The sequence below is a fragment of the Brassica oleracea genome, chromosome C7 (genome assembly GCF_000695525.1).
Source record: "Brassica oleracea var. oleracea cultivar TO1000 chromosome C7, BOL, whole genome shotgun sequence".
NCBI classification, from domain to species: domain Eukaryota; kingdom Viridiplantae; phylum Streptophyta; class Magnoliopsida; order Brassicales; family Brassicaceae; genus Brassica; species Brassica oleracea.
The window spans coordinates 24,793,327-24,813,834 of record NC_027754.1 but is presented as its reverse complement, the minus strand read 5'-3'; the positions used below and the strand labels follow the sequence as shown (position 1 = coordinate 24,813,834).

The window sequence follows — 20,508 nt, the reverse complement described above, 5'->3', positions numbered from 1 at the left end:
ACATCTGAATCACATTGTCATTCGAAATTTAGGGTTTCAGAATGTGATCATGTGGCCGCAAGTCAATCAAATAAAATCGGCCACAATCAAGTCTTATTACAATCATGTTTCAATCAATCTAATCGACCATGGTGCGGATCAACCATAGTAACAAATAGATCAGGCCACACGGGCATACAATTTTGTGATGCATACAATTCAAGTTTGTAAAATCTATATGCTGGTCGATATTTAGAAACAAGACGAATGCAATTCAAATTCAGTTGCATAACTTATGCAAACAACCTTAGCCAATTCGATTTCTTATTTATGAAATTAGGGTTTTGATTTAAACAATGCTAGGAGTTAATTTTAGCAATTTGTGATCAAGGTTTCAAGGCCTTTAGGATTCAAATTCAAGATTCAGATTATACAATCAATCTATCAATCCTATAACCTCAGATCATCAATCAAACAATCAAAACAAGAACCATTAAAATCGAATTCAAGTTTCTAGGGTTTAGGGTTTCGATTCCAATTATTAGGGTTTCTTAAATTCAAATCAGAAACAATCAATACACAATCAAATATGTTCTAATGGAATCGATTTCTGTTACTAGTCATGAGATTGTCGATTTTAAGTTATATGAATTCTAGGGTTTCATCAAGAACAAGGGGTTTCCATAATAATGGATTAGGACCTAGGGAGAACGGATGGACCTCGGATGCAAGACGGATGCTGTCTGATCGCTGATCGTCCGGGAACGTTCGCCGGCTGCACTCGTCTGCGAGCTGAAGCTGATTGTCGTCTGGTGCGAGCTGGTTGATCACGAACACGAGCTGGCTGAGGACGTCAGGACACGAGCAGGGAACGCCAAGGAGTTGAGCTGATCGTTGAGGTTTGAGACGGACAGGAAACGCCTTAGGGTTTAGGGTGGTCGCCGGCTGAGTTAGGGATTTTAGGGTTTTAGGTTTTTAGCTTAGATTACAGAAAACAATCGTGCTGATAACGTGTTGTAATTGGAAGGTTAAAGACTGAATATTTCTGTGTTATTATTTCATAATATGAGGTTCCTTATATAAGGATTAAAAGAAGAGATAAATAGATTTAGTACAAATCATAATCTTACTAGATTTAGGATAACTACTAAATACATAAATGGAAAGATTACATCTACTAGGAAAAGGGTTTCCTTTTCTCTAAGCTTATGGCCGTCTCTCTCTCTCCTCTAGGACATGCGACTGCTCTCTCTCCTCTCTCTAGAGTTTCGGTTATCTCTCTTGGTATGGGCTGGTTTATGGACCGGACCGGTTATGGACATTCATTACTTAATTTATAACAAAACAATATTAAATCTATAAAAAGAAAAATAGCAATAGCAATAAAAAAGATCAAACATTTACAATATGGTTTCTTGTGGTTAAAGGGAGTTTGACATCTGTATTTGAATGAGATGATCGAGCTCCTTACATTCTCTTCCCATACCGCAGTAGCTTTCTTACTTACACTTGGTTTTGTTCAGTAACTTTGACAGCTTAGTACTGTAGTTGCATAGCCTGTGTCTCCAAACTGCATTCCTTTACCTGCAGATTCGAAGAATAAGATCACCAAAATCTCTTACTTTGATAACGGTTCATATTAGCGCGACAGAAATTGATGATGTCACCTGTAGAGCAGAGATTGTGTTTAGGAGTTCTCTGGAAACGTCAAGCATCTCTTGCTCCTTGATATTCACACGAGCAAGTTCTGCTGCCAAGCAACTTATTTTCCCTACCTGAGAAAACGGCTCTCAGTTTTTAGTATACAAATACGGATAAAACCCAATAAATGTCAAATACATTCCTCTACTCACTCCTTGCTAAAATAAACAAATACAAAGAGAAAATCAAAATGGGTCACCTTTGGCAGCAAGAGGCATAAGGAAGAAGCCATTGCCTGCATAACATCAACTGCTGAAGAAATGGCATCTTTAACACTTTGTCCATTTACCTGCATATGATAGAGTCAGTCATCAGCACGCATCATCACATACGCTTAATATAGCACTTAGGAGAGAAAATGCGTTTTGAGTAGAAAAGACAAACCTTTGCCACGCAATCAACAGGTAGACAAAGCGTGCTGCCTTTCAACCCTTGTGCAGCTCCTACGAAAGAACTCACATAATCCCTCTCTACAACAAGCCACTCTTCCAGATTTCCCATCTTCACACATTAAAAAAAGAGACATACGCTTCTTGTCAATTTCAAGAAACTTCAAAGAGGTCCCAAAAGAAACAAGAAAATAGAAACAACTATTAAGGCGGATTAACTTACCTGCCCACTGAGAATATATATCAATTTCAAATTCAGCTTAAGGCGCTGCATTTCGATTCTTTTCGCTCTGACGGAATCATACAGCTTAGAGATGCTTATCCATGAGTTGTACAATCTTTTCTGCAATAATATTAAACAGGGCACCATCAGTACCCATGCATTGAAAACACTTATTATGCTAATAATCTATAATCAATTTTTTAAAAGGATTTGCCAACCTCTGTTGTCATCTTTTGTACAGAGAAAACAGCACTTGCTCGTGCATTAGCAAATCGCCACTGGAGCAGCCTATTATGGAAGAGCTTTAACACGTGAGCATCATCTGCAACACCACCATTCTCTCTGCTCTTACCATCCACAGCAAAACTCAGAGTCAAAGAAGTGTTATGACTCTGCGAGCTTCTCACTCTTAGTGGGCTCATCATATTCCTCCCTGAAGGACTAATCCCTCTTGGATGAACCACGCCTCTCGAAGAGCTTAGTCCCCTAGCGATGCTGGCTCCCCTAGGACTTGAAGCAGTTGGAGTCATACCAAACATCCTCCTAGGTGAAGCAGCAGGTCGAGTAATCTGCTCACGCTTTGGAATCATCGTGGTGGATACTACTTTCGAAGGCAATACAAGACTATCCACAGAGATCTTCCTCGTTTTAGTAGGGATCATCGAATTGGACGAATTCTGCAGAGCTCTAGCTACGCTATTGCAAGATCCTTTTGGTTCCTTACTCGTATCGGTGAAGTCTACGCTTCTACTGAGACAATTAGGTTGGAGAGACCTAGGCCATTGATCAGAGAGCTTCGACTTCTCTTCCTTAGTCGTCTTCCTCTTCTCAACCGTTCCTCCTATCCGTGGAGTACTCGGCGGCGTTGGATATAGCTTTGAACTGTTCTCATTCGCTTGAAACGAGGCGAACAAGCTTCTCCCAGAAGTCATCAACATTCTCTCCGCTGCAGAAACCTCTCCACCTCCAACTCCACCTCCTCGTCGATCCAACGTGTCAAGACGTGAAGGTGCCACCGGCTGCCTCACCCCCGTCGATTGCGGCCGGTTTGTAACCACAGAAGGAGTCGCCGGTCGGTTCGTTCTTGTAACGTTCGGTGATTGACATCTCTTGGCCGTGGAGTACGGTGATGACTGGAATAAAGAAGAAGAGGTTGTCTCCAGGTACCGCGAAGCTACATCTCGCCTTTGTGGGGGGCGATGAGCAACGGCGCTCGGCAGTTTCAACGGCGTAGCTTTGCTCTGCTTAGGTCTGGCGTTGAAAGAAGGAGTCATCTCCGACATTGGTAAAGCTGAGTCGAATAATGTGAGGAATTAAGGAGATTTGTATAGGGAAGATTTTCTCAACGGGTTTGATTGTATATGGAAAGTGAGTGGATTCTGGAGTGTTAAGTACAAATCTGCGGCGAGAGAATAGAGTGTGTGGGGAAGGAGATTGTTACGCCGGTTTCCTGCGAGAGGGCATAACTGTCGTCGTCTCCTCCTCGTACCTCGCTTTTTGCCTTCCATTTTTCGACTGACTCATTCTTTTACTTTTATTCCATCCAAACTATATTTATCTCGATTGTTTCCCTAACAATATAAAAGTATGGACGGGTGACAAAGATTTTATTTAGTAGTTCTGTACAGATACTGTATACAACATATGTATATTTCACGTATATATTAAAATAATTAAATAAAGTCTTTAAAGTACATTTAAATATACTAGAGATTTTTCCGCGCTACGCGCGGTTTATATATTTATGTTAAATTTTACTATATATATTCTTTTATTTTATGTTATTTTAATTTAACTTTTAATCCGGAATAGTTTTTATACCAATTTCATCTAGTTTTATTTTTCTTGTTTATTTTTTATTAAATGAAACGTTCTTTTTTGCCACTGTAACACAGAGATTTTGTAATTATGTAGTAGTTTTAAATCTAATAAGAACTAAAAAAGTACCATGATTAACACAATAAATATGATGAAGGTAGTTTGAGATTTTTTCCTTCTTTTTTGTTTTTCAACTTGTCTATCTCTTATTTTGTATGATGTAACTTTTTCTGAACTCTATATTTTCTTAGTTTTCTTTTCAAACTTTTAATAATTTATATGGAGTTAAAGTAAAATCGTATTGATGACGTTCATGCAGGTATTAATTTTCCTTCATTGGTGTCATTATTTTGAATATATACAGTTCATAACAAATAAAATTTGATTGTCTTTACCTTCATATATTTTTGGATTGATACTTGTGATGGATTTGATATTGTTTTCCCATATGTAATGCTTAAAATGGTTGAAATTAGTTGTTTACTTATTCCATTTAGATAGCCACACATAAGTGTAGGTGCATTTATCCAAAACTGAAGAACCGATTTGTACCAAACCAGAAATAAAAACAAACAGAGTATTATAAAAATGCGAGTGGCTGTTATATTTCTAGAACTGAAAACTAAACCGAACCAGAAAGAAAAACCGAATAGATACCCAAGTTTTAAAGTACAAATTATATACCTTAATATATTAATTGTATTTAGATTTTAAATAACTAAATATACTGAACTTATATTTATAAATCAAATTACCGAAAAAAATTGAACTACCTGGATATTTTAAAAATATTGAAAAGTATTCGAATTATCTAATATTTTTTATCAAACAATTCGAATTACTTCTTAAGTTTTTTATCCATATTTTCTGAAATTACACGGAAAATGGAACCGAATTTGATCTAAATTTTTGGATATTAACTGGTTCCGACCTTTGCTATCTAAATTAAGCTGAAAACTAAAATAACCGAACTAAAACCAAACCAAATTTTGCAAATACTTAAATGATGTCTTAATTTCTAGAGCTAAACACCGAAATACCCACACCAAAACAGAAGCAAAAACTTAACGCTGCACAATTGTGGACATGCAATAGTTTTATTTTTATAGGTGCTTGTTGTGTTCTCTTTTTTTTTCTAGGCTGTTTCTACTTAGTTGTAACGCTACAATTTTGAAGATTAATTCCTTAGAAATGTATTTGACTTAAGATGTCTTGATATATTTTCCAATAGTATTATCAATAAATATTTGATAACCTTATATTTTGAGAAAATTAAGGAAGTTACTTGGTAGATTTGTGTTGGTATTATATATAGACGTAGTAGTTCATTATTTTTTATCCATAAAGTGTTATAATGATAGTATTTCCATTATTTTGGTAATTCTTTAAATTTCGGTTATTTAGATGCACCACTAACTTCGAAATTTTTATATTTCTCTTTTCTTTACATTATTCATGTGTTAGTATGCAATTGCGTTTTGCATTTTGCTCTCTTTTTTTGGCCATATTAGTTTATATATATTGATAATAAAGTAGGAGCATACTAAACTGAATTCATACCTTATTGTCAAAGAAGAGTACAACCATCCCGAGTTTAGCATAACTTTTCCTTTGCAAAACACTATGATAATGTTATGGCCATGCAATTACATTTTTCTATAATGAATGGTCATGCATATAAATGTTGCTTTTCTTCGGTTTCTGTTTTAGTTTTCAGTTATCGTCAATGTTTTAAATGTAGATTTTCTTGTTTGTGTAGCTTAACAGAGTGTGCCACGTCCGAACACCCTCGAGTAATTGTCGACAGAGGACCGATGTTCATAAGAATGGCCCACCAATGATTATTTTTCTATCTCAGACAGTTTAACGAATTGTTGGCTTTTTTTCCTTCAAAATGTTTTTTCATTCTGTGGCAACTAAAAGCAAATCAACCAATGTTGGAAGCTTAAAAGTTGTGAAATAATAGAAACTCGTAGAGATGAGAACGATTTTCAAAACTTATTTCTGAAACTTTAAGTTGTGAAAGAGTACATAAAACTTTCTATCAATGAAAGAAAATTTTAGTAGAAAAGAGAGATGACAATACAAAACCCAACAGATTACGATACTTAATTTTTTTTTCAGAGACTCAATCTCCTTAGGAACCGAGATCAGGAAGGGTGTTCTACATGTTGTAAGGCATCAAAACTGTTGAAACCATCGGAAGCAATTGAGATGATCATCCCTGGAATCTGGTTGTGCCAGTGAAGTTCCTTCAAGTCCTTGTCCCTGATTTTCTTGGAAAAAAAAACTGCAAGGTTTTCAGACAAACAAACATTAATGAAATATAACTGTGCTTAAAAGGTTCAACTAAGATGTTACCTGGTGAAAGAAAGGAAGCTAAGAAGGCAAGTCTTGAGGCGTTTTAACTTGCTCAGTTGTTCCTTGGTATATGCTTTGAACTCTGCTTTCGCTTCTTCATCCTTCTCTAAGGATAAATCCCATATCCTGCATATACGATAGATAAGCCAAAAACCATTAGACAGTTTCTATTGTTTCCGGATTAGCTGTGTTTTCTGTATAAGCTTTGTGACTTACGTGAGCTGCTTATTGCCAGAAGAGGCTGCAAGAGTTGAGGACGTTGTAGAATCATACTAAGTTACTGATATGGAATTATAAAGCCTACAGTCTTCAACGTACCTTGGCAGAAGAACCTGTTCGATGAGATGACATTCACATCTTTTTGTGCATTGAAAGCTAATGCATGCGACTTCCCAACTCGGATATCCCAAACTGCAACAGTCATCCACAAAAGGCAATGCAAAAACGTTGGCTTCAACTGGACTCCACTGGAAATAGAGTAAATAATATTCAGTCGAAAACAAACATTAACAGTAGATACACAATTTAGCTGTAAAAGCGCCAGCTTTACTTGTAAATCTTATACATTTGCAGTGCGTCCGGAGAGCGGAATATGGTCAACAGTCTATGCACCAGAAACTGGCTCCCACAAATGAATGACACTCGTGCAGTTCCCTAACTGGTGGAGATAAATAAACACATCGACTGTGTTGAAAAGCATGTAATTCTGAATGAATCACACTCGTGCAGTCACTGAGTTTTATCCCTGATAAAAAAAAATTATAGGTGAAAAGAATGAGGTTTATTTCAGCCAATAAGAAAACTCAGATGATTCACGAAAGACTCAAATAACTCACCAAAAATTTCAAACTCCTTTAACAATGGTGATACAGTTGAACCTTCCAGGAAAAGGAGGAGAAAGTTTACACAAAATTACTTACTTATTTCTTAAATTCCCCCACAAATGCGTTTTCACTTCCTCCTTCTTGGATGTCTCTCCTAACGATTTGAAAATCTAGTGATTAGAATTTCAGATAAAAGATTGCCCAGGAAAATTTAAAACATTACAGATGCAAAGTCTTGATTCCTCCAATGGACTCAACGGCTCGCTTCCATCTCATATCTGCCACAACTCAACTCAAATCCGGTTCGTAAAGCTCGCAGTGAACTGCGTACGGCTCGAGCATCACTATCTCGTCATGAAAATCTCAATTGTGATATCCTAGTGGATTTGTTTCATCTGAAAAAACTTGATTCTTATAGAGATTCAAGAGAAATACCTCGTTCGACAGTTGTGTCATGAGATTCGTAATTTCTCCAGACTTTTTAGAGGTTTTAACCGAATCGCTTGACGTCATTCTCTGGATGTTGTAGAATGTGGTAGGACGTCAGATTCGAGAAAGGGGTTTATATAAGAGGAGAAACCAAAGGAGGTGAAACGTTAACATCTCTAATGAATAAAGAATTAAAGAGGTATTGAATGAGAAGAGTGGGTCCCGATTATTACAATGAAACAAATATTTGGAACGATGAAGGTGAAGTGGAGAAGTCTATGACAATTGTTAGGACCAATGGATTGGGCTCAGAGATGGACTTTATCAAAAATAAGCTGCTTTTATCTTTTTGTCAGACCACATTAGTTAGCCGAGTCGAATTATCTATCGAATAAAGAAAGGTGTGACGTGGCGTTTTTAAACTCTTGTGATTGGTTGATTTTCCAATCCGGCATAGCTGAGAGGGCTTCATATTCCCTTTTTAATATTGTTAGATAACCATCACATGTTCTATCTGGCCTGGCCTGCTTCCCGACTGTCGGGCTTATGACTCTGGGCAGTGGTGATTTTTTTAATACCCTACGCCGACTTAGTCTCCGGGAAGTGGTGGCTCCAACATCACCGTCTTCGTTGGCTTTTTTCGGGATGTTCCGGTTTTGCTCTCTCTGATCTATGCTTCTTCTCTTCATATGCTCAATCGACTTTTGATTCGAGTCTTCATGTTTTCTTTTTTTTCTTTGGTAAAGGTTCGAGGGTCCAAAGTTGTTTTATGTATAGTTTGGGCCTTTTACCGCTTTGTTTTTTGTTGTTGGGCATGTTGGGTTTGGTTTTTTTATAAAATATCAAGTGACAAAGAAAAAGATGATAGATAAATTTATGATAAAATATTTACAATAATGTGCTTGCATTTTAAAATTTATATTTTATAAAAAATATAAATATGGTTATAAAAATAAATCATACTTTATAAATACAAACAAGTAGTTATTTTAAATGGTATGATTTTATAAAAAAAATATAAGTAGGAAAAACAGTAAACATATTTTAATGCAGTTTTTCACAAAATAAATTTATATAATTAAATAAAAGTATTTATTTTTAAATTATTGTTAAAACAAATTAAATTATTAATACAGATTTGCCCATAACACGAGTATAGAATCTAGTGAATGTAAAAGTTGCGAAGAGGAACGCAGTTACTTGGAAGGCAAAAAAAATTGATACCAAATGGATATGGATTGACACAAAGACGGAGGCGATTGCTACACGTTTTTTTTTTCATGTAGCTTTCCACATATGTGAAGCTCAGCAACGCATGGATCTGTAGAACAAACTTCACAAAGGTAGAAAGTGTACGAGATGAAATAATGCAAAATAAAATTGATAAAAAAATAAAGCAAATAAAATTTATAACCTTCACAAAATAAAATAATTTTATAATTTTTTATATTTATTATATATATAGCTATTATACTGTTTTATAACCTAAGTTAAATAATGCAAAATAAAATTGATAGACAAAGTTGTAAAACTATATAATTAAAATTTTTTTAACTTGTTTCAAGCCTTTAAATAAATATTACATTACACTGTATTATAATTTAAAAATTAAAATCTTTTTGTTCTTTTCATTTGTTTGGTCGGACTATTATTAGTAAATGATCAGTTTTGGTTTTAAAATTTTAAACTTTTGTTATTAAATTTAGTTTACCTATCTTAACTTACTTTTGCTTATATTTTTCATTTTTATTTCATTTTTCAAATTATATTTTTCATATATCTTCAAAACTTAGAACAACTAACAATGTATCTTTGACAAAGGTACCGAAAACCCGAAAAATACCAGATTTTTATCCAAAATCTATTTAAATATTTGAACCATATTTTTGAATAGGCCTTGGTTTCGGGTCTTTGAACGGGGTTCGGGCTGATTCCATTCGGATCTGCATCCTTCAGTCCTAGACATTTGGACCCAACTATGTATCTGAAAATTGTTGGTTCAGATTCGGGTCAGTACATCAAGCATCTATCATCTACTTTTATCTCTTGTTCTTTAGTTTTATTGGTAGGCACTTTAATTATCTAGTTGATTCTATCGTTAAAGAAAGCTTGCATGTAAACTCTCCTCGTGGCTAGAGGAGTGAACTGCTCTTATACTTTCGTTTAATATAACTTTCGGAGTTTAAAAAAATGTAAGTAATGGAATTATTTTTTAAAGTGATACACATTATAAAATAAATATATAGCTCTATTGAAATGGTGTCAAATAAACTAATAAACATATCACTTTTTATAATTGATGCTTAATTTTTATTTGTCGTCAGTTGATGCTTAATTAGATATATATGTATGTATCATTTATGAATAAGAATTTAGAATAGAATAATTTAATTTTGTGATATAATTTAAGTGATACAGTTCACTTTTTTGTAGTGTAGTGAAAACTATGTATGTTATAATAAATTTTAAATCATGTTAATTTTTTTAATAAAACTATTTCATAAATCCTGGTTAAATAACTACACGAACACATTTGCAAAAAAAAAAAAAAAAAAATCTTAAATAATGTTCTATATAAAATCAATGCGACTTGTGTATCATTAGGAGAAATGTCAACCCAGAAAAGAGAAAAGCCATCACATCATCACACAATACTTGTTCATTACTCCTTCGAAGCTGCCCTTTAAATAAACCCAGAAGCAGCCGACACATATGCAACAAACACAGAGTACATGAACACCTTATTTGGACATCGGTATCTAATTAATACGTTTAGACATCAGTATCTAACCAATTGATCTTGACATTTCATCTTTTTTCCGTGACCGTGGATCCATTGGCTGAAAATTACTGTTTAATAAAGATAATTTTTATTGGCCACAAATGCTATGTTTCATCTGTTCAGTGGAATAGGCATGTCTTCTTACTTTTTTTCCAAACGGAACTTTTTTTTTTCTTAACTAAAAGAAAGGTTCGAACTCAGGTTACTCAATTTAAGGAACTATTAAAAATGTCATTTTGGTATCACTTTTATCATTCTGTTTAAATTTTCAATGACTTGTCATTGGATTATCAAGAAAGTGGCTTTTTAGTCCTCCGATCATTCGTTTGAATATTTTGACATTTTTACAGGAATTAAGAAATTAATAAAAACAAGAAACTTTTCAAAACTTATTTTCTTTCATCGTTTTCGACTATTAATAAACCAAGTATTTGTGATGGAAAATTTTATTTAAGTTATATATATATATATATATATTTAGAGCATATAAATTATTTGAAAATGATATTTATTTTATATCAGGAGGTTAATTTCAAAATATGTATATTAAAACAGAAGGAAATGTACAGAAAATCTAAACATATGATATTAATGTTATTTAAGGTGTGTAACTTGGGAGGTGTTGTAATGGAAATTAAAACTATCAAGTTTTTTTATCAAACGATTAATCTATTACTTAATCATAATAAAGTGGTCGCATAAACCAGATGAGAATAAAAAAATAAATATATTATAAATCCTTATGATACGTGCTCGCTATCTTAGCCGATGTATATGAAGTGTTATTCTCGGAATGAGGAAAATAAACAATAGAGAACTCTTCACGACTACTCTTGAATCTTGATAGCTCCTTCAATTCTGTTGAAAAACTTGGCCACCTATATGGTTCTTACACCATCGATATTAGGTCCCTCCAATCAGTACCAAAGTGATGGCATGTCGACAATTGTATCATGCATTCCATAGCCCAATAGAGAGCCTCAAGTTCCGAATGTAACGACGACATGCTTCTACTTTGAGTTTTAGCTCACAAAAGTTGTAATTGCCCTGTAGAGTTCTTCCATGCCCAACCATAACGACTAATGAGTGAATCATGTGTTCGTGATCCATCAACCATACAAATATAACATGAGCTTGCGGCCTGGATATATGATTGATTTTGACTTTCCCCATGTAACTATGTCATTATACTATTAGCATCAAACCAAGCTTGGCATTATGTTTCCGTGTGTCAAACAGTCTCCAGGGGGTCCATGTTTCCTCTGAACAGTTAATCATTTTGTGACTTTCCAATAAACCAGATTATCCTTGTGTATGGATATCTATCCATACGTAGATTAACAATATTGTTCTTACGCTAGAAGAGATAATCGATATTTGTGTATGACTCGAACCATACCAACGGGGGAAGGTGTTTTTGCTAAAGCCCATGTTTTTGGCGCTGGGTACATTCAAAAATAGCATGATTAATGGTTTCTTCATCTGTTTTTCATTTGGAACAATGATTATCACATCTCAAATAACAACGTTTAAAACATGGTTACCGCTAAATGTCTTGAAATGATTTTTCAAATAAGATGACAAATTTTAGATAGTGCTTTAATTTTCGAAGCAAAATCTTGAAATTTTGTGATACTAGGTTCTGAATATATCATTTCTTCTTCCTTGGTAAAATATTATTAGCATCCAAATAACCTGACTTAAGTGTATACATGTCATTTTTCGCATAACTCTAGAAAAAAACTATCTCAATGTAGAAATTGACTATGGCTAGGGACTGTATCAAAAGGATATCGTCATGGGCAACATAGTTTTCCAATAACTCCATATTTCATCTTCTCGGCTCCCCAAACAAAGGTCGCTCACCAACATCATATGATGTACCACATGAGCAGAAGATATTCCATGTCTTGCTAGAATTGTTGGTATCCATGAAGCCTCTCAAATCCTAATCTCATCCCTTGAATAATTTTTTTTGTCTAATTCCCATAGATATTAACCATGGGAGTTAAATCATCATTTACAGTATCCCAATATTTTGTTAGTCAATTTTTAATAAACTCTTTTATTAGTAATTATAATTCTTTTGAGAAATATATATTGGAACTTATTGTTGTAAATTTTTTATATTCTATGCGTATTAAAAACTTATTTTTTATTATTAATATAATTTAATGTTTTCTTTGTTTTAATAAATATTTCTTATTATTTATAAGTTTATATTTTTAATTATTTTATTAATCGTTCGACATTTTATACATCAAAAAATTTACCAGTCATCAATTTTAATTAATTGACAATTCTTATTTACTGCAAACTTACCACATAATTATACACTATTTATCAGTAGGGATGTCAAAATGAGTTACAACTCATGAGCTGGCCCAGCTCAGCTTGATTTTTCATGAGCATGAGTTCTGTTTTATATGCTCATTTAATAAATGAGCTTAGTGATCAAGATTAAATTAGATTAAGAGTTATATGAGGATCTTTAATAAACTTAGTTAACTCATGAATTTGGTCATTTTTATACTATATATGCATATATATGAATGACTTCTATTTTTCTTATGTAAAAAAAGATAGTTTCTATATTAATCATATTTATCATCTAAAATTAAAATGTAAAATCAAAAAGTTTAAAATATATATAAAAATGTAAAAGAATATTGATATCAATCCTCGTATCATTATCTTTAGAACTAAAATGTAAAACAAAATATTCCTAAGACTCTCATGCGTGATATATATTTTTATGATTTGAATAGATGAAGACTTTGAAGATGAATCATCTCAAGACTCTTATGTAGATAGATTTTTGGATCACTAATTTAGCTTTGATTTAATTTATTATTAGGTATTGGTTTGATTCAATATTTAATATTAATGTTTTGGATTTTTAATATTTAAATCTTAAAGTTTATTATAAAAATTATTTTATTCTATTTTATTTATAATTATTGTGGTACAATTTTTTTATATATATTTGATCGCGAGTTAGTTCATTTAACTCATGATTTAGATGATCTGAGTACAAGTTTACGTATTGAAACTCATAAAATAAATGAGCTGAATTGAGTTAGCTCATAAAAGACCCTAACTCATTATAAACTGAGCTAAGTTGACCGAGGTAACTCATTCTGACACCCCTATTTATCACTTACTTTTACTGCAAATTACATACTAATCAGAGACTGAATTCATTGACCAAGAAGTAGAGCTTTGCAGTTTGTCCGCTATTAAGAAAGCCCAAAGCTATTTTGGTGTCATGGAGAATAGCCCTCCTAAGTAGTAATGAAAGAAAATCATGTTTTGCAATTGCATCTTTCATTAATATAGCCATTTCAAATATAAGCTTTAAGTTTTTCAAATAGGAAATGGGAATTAGCCATTTCAGATGGCAAAAACAGTATGACTTTATGAGCCATACCAATATGAGTTCAAAGTTGTTCTTCTAATGTAAATGGGTGAAACTCAGAAGAAAAAAAAAACTTATTGATGAACATAGTAATATTAGACTATGAGAAGCATTTCTATCATACATACAACAACACTCATGTGATGATGATACTCATAGATATTTAGATAACTTACAGAGAGGCATGCCATGTAAATATAACAGCTAAAACTGTACAACCTCGGAGTTTATTCTTTTGCGAAATTTGTCGATAACCTCACCAACTTGCAGGGGACCCGTCAAGGCTCTCACAAATTACAAGTATGGTTTTGGAAAGTTTTTAGGTTATATATATTGTATAATCAGAATCTTTGGCAAAGATATGAACCGAAGAGATTCCAACAAGCTTTCTTCCTTTGTTTGATTCGTGCAACACGTGTTGGTGTTGGTGTCGGATCTTCAATCTTGTGTAACAGATTCCACATGATGTGTATGTCTTCGTACTCGCAAGAACTCACGTCGTTTTGTAACCTCAAGAGTCCTGCAACACACAAGAAGACCCATCACTCAATTATTTGCCCAAAACAACCTTTTTTTTTTATATATGACCCATTTCTTAATTTCAATCCAAAATCAAAAACAAGATTCTGAATTTTAATCTTATATTATTAACAAATCAAAGAGTCTCTTTAGCTTAATCAAAAAGAGACAAATAGAGTCCTAAGCTGTCGGGGAAGGGACGGTGGAGTGAGGATTGGAGCTTACCACTGTGGCGTAATCCGACGCGAACGGTAAAACGATTCCAGATTCGCCGGGTAGGGAACGCCATCGTGTTCCACCACTCTCTCCATCTCAGGCCGGCCATTTGAGCAAGCGAGGAGAGAGAGAAAAGAAGAGAGGAGAGAGACTGTACAACAAACCCAACTCCCAAAAACTGACGTTACAACCAATAGCTTCAAAATTAAATAGACGGAAAGAGGGATGTTCTTTTATAATTGGTCTCATTTTAACGAATTAATATCAGCCGTTTCTATGTTTTATTCTAATTAAATAAAATATCGTATGAATAATTATATATTTAATAAATTGTGCAAAGACTTTTGGGTCTTTCTCTTCTTCTTTCGGATATATCATATAATAGAAATTCAATTAAATTTCTTATCCTCTTCGATCCAATTAAATATAAAAAAATAATAGTATTAATTTAATGAAAATTTTTTTAGTTTATATGATTAAAATTACTTTTACAATAACTGAAAATTTGGAATTAATACGATATCTAGATTTTAACGAAAATACCTAAAATTTAAGTGATTTCAAAAACAGATTATACATCAAAAAGATGATCCATAAAAAGTAATCACATATATATTTTTCAAAAAATATGGTACATGTTTTGAGCCAGGCCTACTTTAATAAACTAGTAGTAGTTTAAAGTTAAAAGCTTGGAAGAGAAAAGTTGGAGAGGTGGCCAACTTGTCGAACTAACTTCGTCTTTATGCTTTCGGCATCCTGATGTCATAAACCTCAACTAGATTTGTGCCACGTATTGGAGAATCAATATGGGCCCTTCTTCGAGCTTTTGATTACGACGTTTATATAAAACTGTCGGTAGGGCTTAATTGTCCCCACGTGGAAATCTACTGATGGCTTCTGATTTCAAAATTGTTGGTTATTTATTCATTTTCAGTGGAGAAATAGGGAAAACAAATATCTAATGTTTTTTTTAATTCAGCAAATATCTCTTGTTCAAATCTAACAATAATAAAAATTGGATATACTCAATAGAGAAGTTGTCCACATCACCTAAAAAAATCTGCCAATGAAAAAATGTTATTTTGCCACGTCAATCATGTTACTCAAAAACTGCATTAAAACATTTCGATTGAACCCATCAAAAAAGTTGCATTAAAACATTTCGATTGAACCCATAGTAACTAGACTAATCTCTATTGGTCCTCAAAACCCAATCAAAAATAATTTAGTACGACCCTAGAAATAAATCTATACGGGACCCATATGAACTCCATTGCACTTTAACCTAATTTCGTCGCAAGCCTCCTCTCTTTCGCTTCTTCTTCATCGTTACAACTTACAACTTTTCGCATTTTCTTCCGTTTCTCTACTTTTGATCATTCATTCCTCTTCTTTAATCCTATCTACGTGAGCAATGATATCCTTTCAACTTCCTCTCTTTCTCCAACTACATAAACCCATCTGTCTGTTGAAGTTTTTTTACCAAACCAAATTCTACAACCTTCGTTCACCAAAAACAATCGATGGGCATGAAATTGGTTCAAACCTCCGGCAAGTCTCCGGTTGCTTTATATGTCAACGACGTTGGATAATGGGAGTCATACTAATCTCAACGGGTCCATCAGCATTGGAACTATACTTCTGTTTGATCCATTTCTGAGAGGCCGGAACCGGTTCGAAAGGTGGAGCTCTTATTGGCTTAGAGCTTCTCATCATCGACGAACAGGTCTGAGTGTTTACCTCCACAGTTTCATTACAGTAAAAATTATCATAGTTATGCAGATTACTTGACAAAATCATATGCCTTCTCAAGTATAATTTCAGTTTTGTTTAATACACGTATAAATTATTTTTATACCAAAACTATAAAGCCTAGATTTTTACTATGCTGATATAAGTGAAAAAAAATCAATGAAAAAAACCCAATGATTCGAAAATGCCGAATGAAAAATTTGGTTGTAATAGATGCTCAATATAAAAGAAAAAACTTATATTATTAACGGGTCTGGCGTTTTTGTTTTCGGACAGGCCACTCTGATCCAAGCGTTCATCTCATCACATCGTGCTCCACGGTACGAGCTTTGAGGAATTTCTACGCAACGAAAAGCAAAGAGCTACGCAGCAACAATGTTCTACAAATTCACGGCCAGTGTCGACAACTCCCGTCATCCTTTTAGTGGCGACTGTGAATCCAAATCGTATCGGTGGTAAATATTTCTTCAGTTTGCTTAACCAGCTCAATGCTTCTCTTAACATGCAGTGTTTCATAATTTATTTGAAATTATTTTTCCATCTGATTCCACGTTTTGATGTCTGACCATAAACAACAGGGACCCTTGCCTTCAGCTCAATGTCATCATCAGGTGTGTTCATCGACAAAGATTTCAACCCACAATCGACTACTTCAATTGTCAGTATTTAATGAGGCAACATGTTCATATTCTATTCGTTTGTATTTGGTATGACCACAAGTACATGTTCAGCTAACGTTAGAACCCTTTTTGGTTTGCTTATTGTGTCAGGTTGAATTATAACCCAGAGATTGCTAAGGAAGTGAATGCATAGGAGGAGGTGACTAAAGCTGGGTCGGTGACAATTGGAAAAAATATTTGCTTATATCAAGCAAGGATCGGCCAAGGTAAAATAAAATATGTATATAGCCACAAAAACCAAATCACTTAACAATGTAAATCCCTATGTTTTTGACAAATGCAGGAGGCTTTCTTGAGTGCATAGTGACAATTGATGATGTTTAACCATGATTCTCCTTGGTATTATATCGTTTGCAGTTATTGCAAAACAGAGGCCAACAGAAGGCCCTTCTTCGTTTGTGCTCTAAATGCAGCAATGAAAACGTAACCGGGGTCAAAAAGTAATGAACTTAATGCTCAGTATTCAATAAATCGTTGGCTTGGATTGCTATTTGTTTTCTCTTATGCACTGGTATCTTGATAAGATCCCTGTCTACGACAATAACGACCAGGCTGTGTTCGTTTTACTTGGTGATGCAGGCCGTGAGCTAACTGGAAAGCATGCCTCCGGATTGGTTGATAAATACTTTGAGGTAGCTTGCCATTACATTAGTCATCCTTCCAAACTCATTAAACTTAACTAAACTTTTAAATGTTAGGCTAATGGTGATCTTGGTCCTGACCATGAGATGCCTGCATGTCCCACAAGCTTTGATCGACACCATTGGTCAAACACATAGGTTCAAGGTGAAAGTTTTTGAATACAAAGGAAGGACTCAGGCTATAACAGTTATGAAGGTTGTCTCTCCCGCAGTCCTGCAACCTTTAACAGCCCCAGTTGGAATCCCACTTGCCACCACTTTTAAAGTGCCTCTATTTTCTGCAAGTTGATTAGGGTCCGTCCTTCAAAGACTGGAGACCTAGCTGATGAAGAAAACGCCAGTACAAGTACTGTGACGAAGCACAGAGAGGAAAACGTGCTAAACTTGAGTAATAGAGCATTAACCACTATCTTATAGAATGCACTCATGCGTAGGAGTGTAGCTTATCTTTTCATTTTTAATTCTGAGCTTTTGCTAAGTTTTTATATATATTTAACTATGGCTTTACATATTACATATTTGCAAGCAGATGACTTATTTGATATTTCTTAATGTTACAACTTCGTATTATCTGATGAATGTATGCTATCAAAAGACCATTATTTCTCTGTGTATTTAAATCATTTCACAAATTTCTCCTCTATGGTTACTTAAAAGTCTCCCTTACTACAAGCTAGCAATAGTTGCGCCATTCAATATAAAAAGACCATTATTTATCTGTGTATTTTATATGATCTATAATTCATTAAAAATGTACATTTATATAATTATAAACAGGTTCGACATACATTTTAAATTGGTTTATAAAATTTTAAAAATTCTAATAAATAATTTTATAAACCTTTGTAAAATATATATAGACTCTTATAACTAATAGACTTTTAGCAAATAATCTTATAAATACTTCTAAGGGATGGGCGTTTGGATACCCGTTCGGGATCAGATCAGATATTTTGGATTTTCGGGTATAGAACCCGTTCGAGTATTTCTATATTTCGGATCGGGTTTGGATTCGGTTATCTAAATTCTTTATTGCTTAAGTTTCTTAAATTTAAAAATATATCTTTAACTTAACTGATTTTTATTTTAATAGATAGAATGATTTAGATTTGGAGATAAAATTATATGTATATTAAAATACACTAATTTGGTTATTGTTTTGAAATTTTAGATGCAATGTTTGTTAAAGGATGAAACAAGAAGCTTGACATGCATTTAAAGTGAATAGCAAATTATTTTGTCTGTAATTATATGTATGTTATCTGATCTTAAACTATGTGTAGCATTAATAAAAATATTTTTAAACAAAATGTATATATTAGAAATATAGTGTCAAGTATACATATGTTCGGTAATTTTCGGATATCCATTTAGGTTTGGATATCAAATTTCTCCTAATTCAATACCAGTTTCGGTATTTTGTTACTTCGGTTTGGATTTCTGTTTGGGTTTTTTGGGTCAGGTTCGGATATGGGTTCGAATATCGGGTAAAATACTCAACCCTATTTTGAGCTTTGCTATTTCTCTGTATTATTGTCAATCAGTTTTCAAATAGTTGATAACTAATCTCAAAAGATTATATATTACTGCCAAAACAGTGATTAGTGGAAGTCTATATATCTAAAGTATCCCAAAAAATGAGAAATTCCTTAAACAATCAGACTATTAATATCATTTTTCATGTTTGATTTAACTATATTTACCTTTAGTTTTAAAAAGGTAAATAAACACTTATATTCTTAGGGTTGACTAATATAGACTCAGAGTTTATATTTGAGGGGTGGGATTTTGGAGTGTATAGTTTAGGATTTTCAAAAAATAAATAAAATTTTTAAAATAGTTTAAAAAAGACTTTTTGAATTACAACATAAAATTTTGGAAAAAAAACAAAAGTCTTATAAAGATTTCGAATTTAAAAACGTATAATTCGAAAACTATATAATTTTTTAATTATTTCTTTAAATAATTATTTATATTTATATAACTATAAAGTAAGGATAGAATAGTATTTTGGATTTTAATTGAAACTTCATACTTTACGTATTTGCGAAAAATATCCATTTAATAAAAGTAAACATAAATAATAGTTTTCTAAAAAAAACATAAATAATAGTACCATAATTAGATAAAACAGAATTCTCCCTAAAAAATAGGACCGATTCTTTATTTTTAATTTCATTCTTTAAATTGAGGATATTATTCATCGCCTAACAAAAATTAAGTAAATTATTCGAGCGTAGCGCGGAAAAACACTCTAGTTTTGTTAAAAAAAGAGACAAAAGACAACAAATAAATTTAAGAAAATTATGTTTTATTTCTTTGGCAACCATTGAAGAGGATGTTTTGTTTGAAAGCAAAATGACCTAAAACATGGCCTAAGTTCGTTCTGAAATCTTAATTATGTGGTTAACCTCAGTCAAGTTCTACCTTGCTTTTTTGACGTCATAAAACCATTATATTACTCAAACTTGAAATAATCTAGGTAACCAAACCGCAATAAAATAACTAACAAAACAAATATTTCTATGATAAGAGCAAGTATATTTAACTAAGAAATCAGCGATTCTACTTTGTTTCCGAGAAATATAGCATAACTTAAAATCATGAAATCTTCGCTCCAGTGTTTGTATTTCTTCCAACTTTGTCGAGAACTTTGGCTATGCCTTAGAATCCCGTAAAATCTTTATTAATTCTTTGTAGTCTGTCCCAAATTGCTGACACGACGATTGATGCATCATGTTTTCCATTGCCCATCGTAGAGTTTCCAGCTTCGTAC

General features: G+C 33.2%; 3 protein-coding genes and 1 long non-coding RNA gene across 5 annotated transcripts; 1 reads left to right on the top strand and 3 right to left on the bottom strand.

Moving 5' to 3' along the window:
* Positions 1 to 1,343: 1,343 nt before the first annotated feature.
* LOC106304126 (QWRF motif-containing protein 9) lies at positions 1,344 to 3,823 on the bottom strand. Its single transcript, XM_013740523.1, has 6 exons — positions 2,511 to 3,823; positions 2,293 to 2,412; positions 2,065 to 2,181; positions 1,880 to 1,969; positions 1,647 to 1,754; positions 1,344 to 1,563 (listed from the first exon to the last, which is right to left on the bottom strand). The coding sequence occupies exons 1-6, from the start codon at positions 3,573 to 3,575 to the stop codon at positions 1,516 to 1,518; spliced, it is 1,548 nt and encodes a 515-aa protein (XP_013595977.1). The 5' UTR covers positions 3,576 to 3,823; the 3' UTR covers positions 1,344 to 1,515.
* Positions 3,824 to 6,288: 2,465 nt separating this feature from the next.
* LOC106305370 lies at positions 6,289 to 7,677 on the bottom strand. Its single transcript, XM_013741747.1, has 7 exons — positions 7,519 to 7,677; positions 7,308 to 7,449; positions 7,037 to 7,216; positions 6,790 to 6,938; positions 6,688 to 6,712; positions 6,472 to 6,597; positions 6,289 to 6,400 (listed from the first exon to the last, which is right to left on the bottom strand). The coding sequence occupies exons 4-7, from the start codon at positions 6,893 to 6,895 to the stop codon at positions 6,292 to 6,294; spliced, it is 366 nt and encodes a 121-aa protein (XP_013597201.1). The 5' UTR covers positions 6,896 to 6,938; positions 7,037 to 7,216; positions 7,308 to 7,449; positions 7,519 to 7,677; the 3' UTR covers positions 6,289 to 6,291.
* Positions 7,678 to 13,984: 6,307 nt separating this feature from the next.
* On the bottom strand, positions 13,985 to 14,896 carry LOC106304030. The gene is made up of 2 exons (XM_013740407.1): positions 14,669 to 14,896; positions 13,985 to 14,444 (listed from the first exon to the last, which is right to left on the bottom strand). Exons 1-2 carry the CDS (start codon positions 14,766 to 14,768, stop codon positions 14,266 to 14,268), a joined length of 279 nt encoding a protein of 92 aa, XP_013595861.1. The 5' UTR covers positions 14,769 to 14,896; the 3' UTR covers positions 13,985 to 14,265.
* Positions 14,897 to 15,950: 1,054 nt separating this feature from the next.
* On the top strand, positions 15,951 to 18,243 carry LOC106304031. 2 transcript variants are annotated; one of them, XR_001262611.1, is made up of 7 exons: positions 15,951 to 16,385; positions 16,688 to 16,866; positions 16,990 to 17,069; positions 17,182 to 17,297; positions 17,375 to 17,531; positions 17,671 to 17,723; positions 17,790 to 18,243. It is a non-coding gene; the product is annotated as an uncharacterized LOC106304031 (long non-coding RNA). The 2 variants fall into 2 exon arrangements; XR_001262610.1 differs by lacking the exon at positions 15,951 to 16,385 and having other exon boundaries at positions 16,394 to 16,866.
* Positions 18,244 to 20,508: the final 2,265 nt, after the last annotated feature.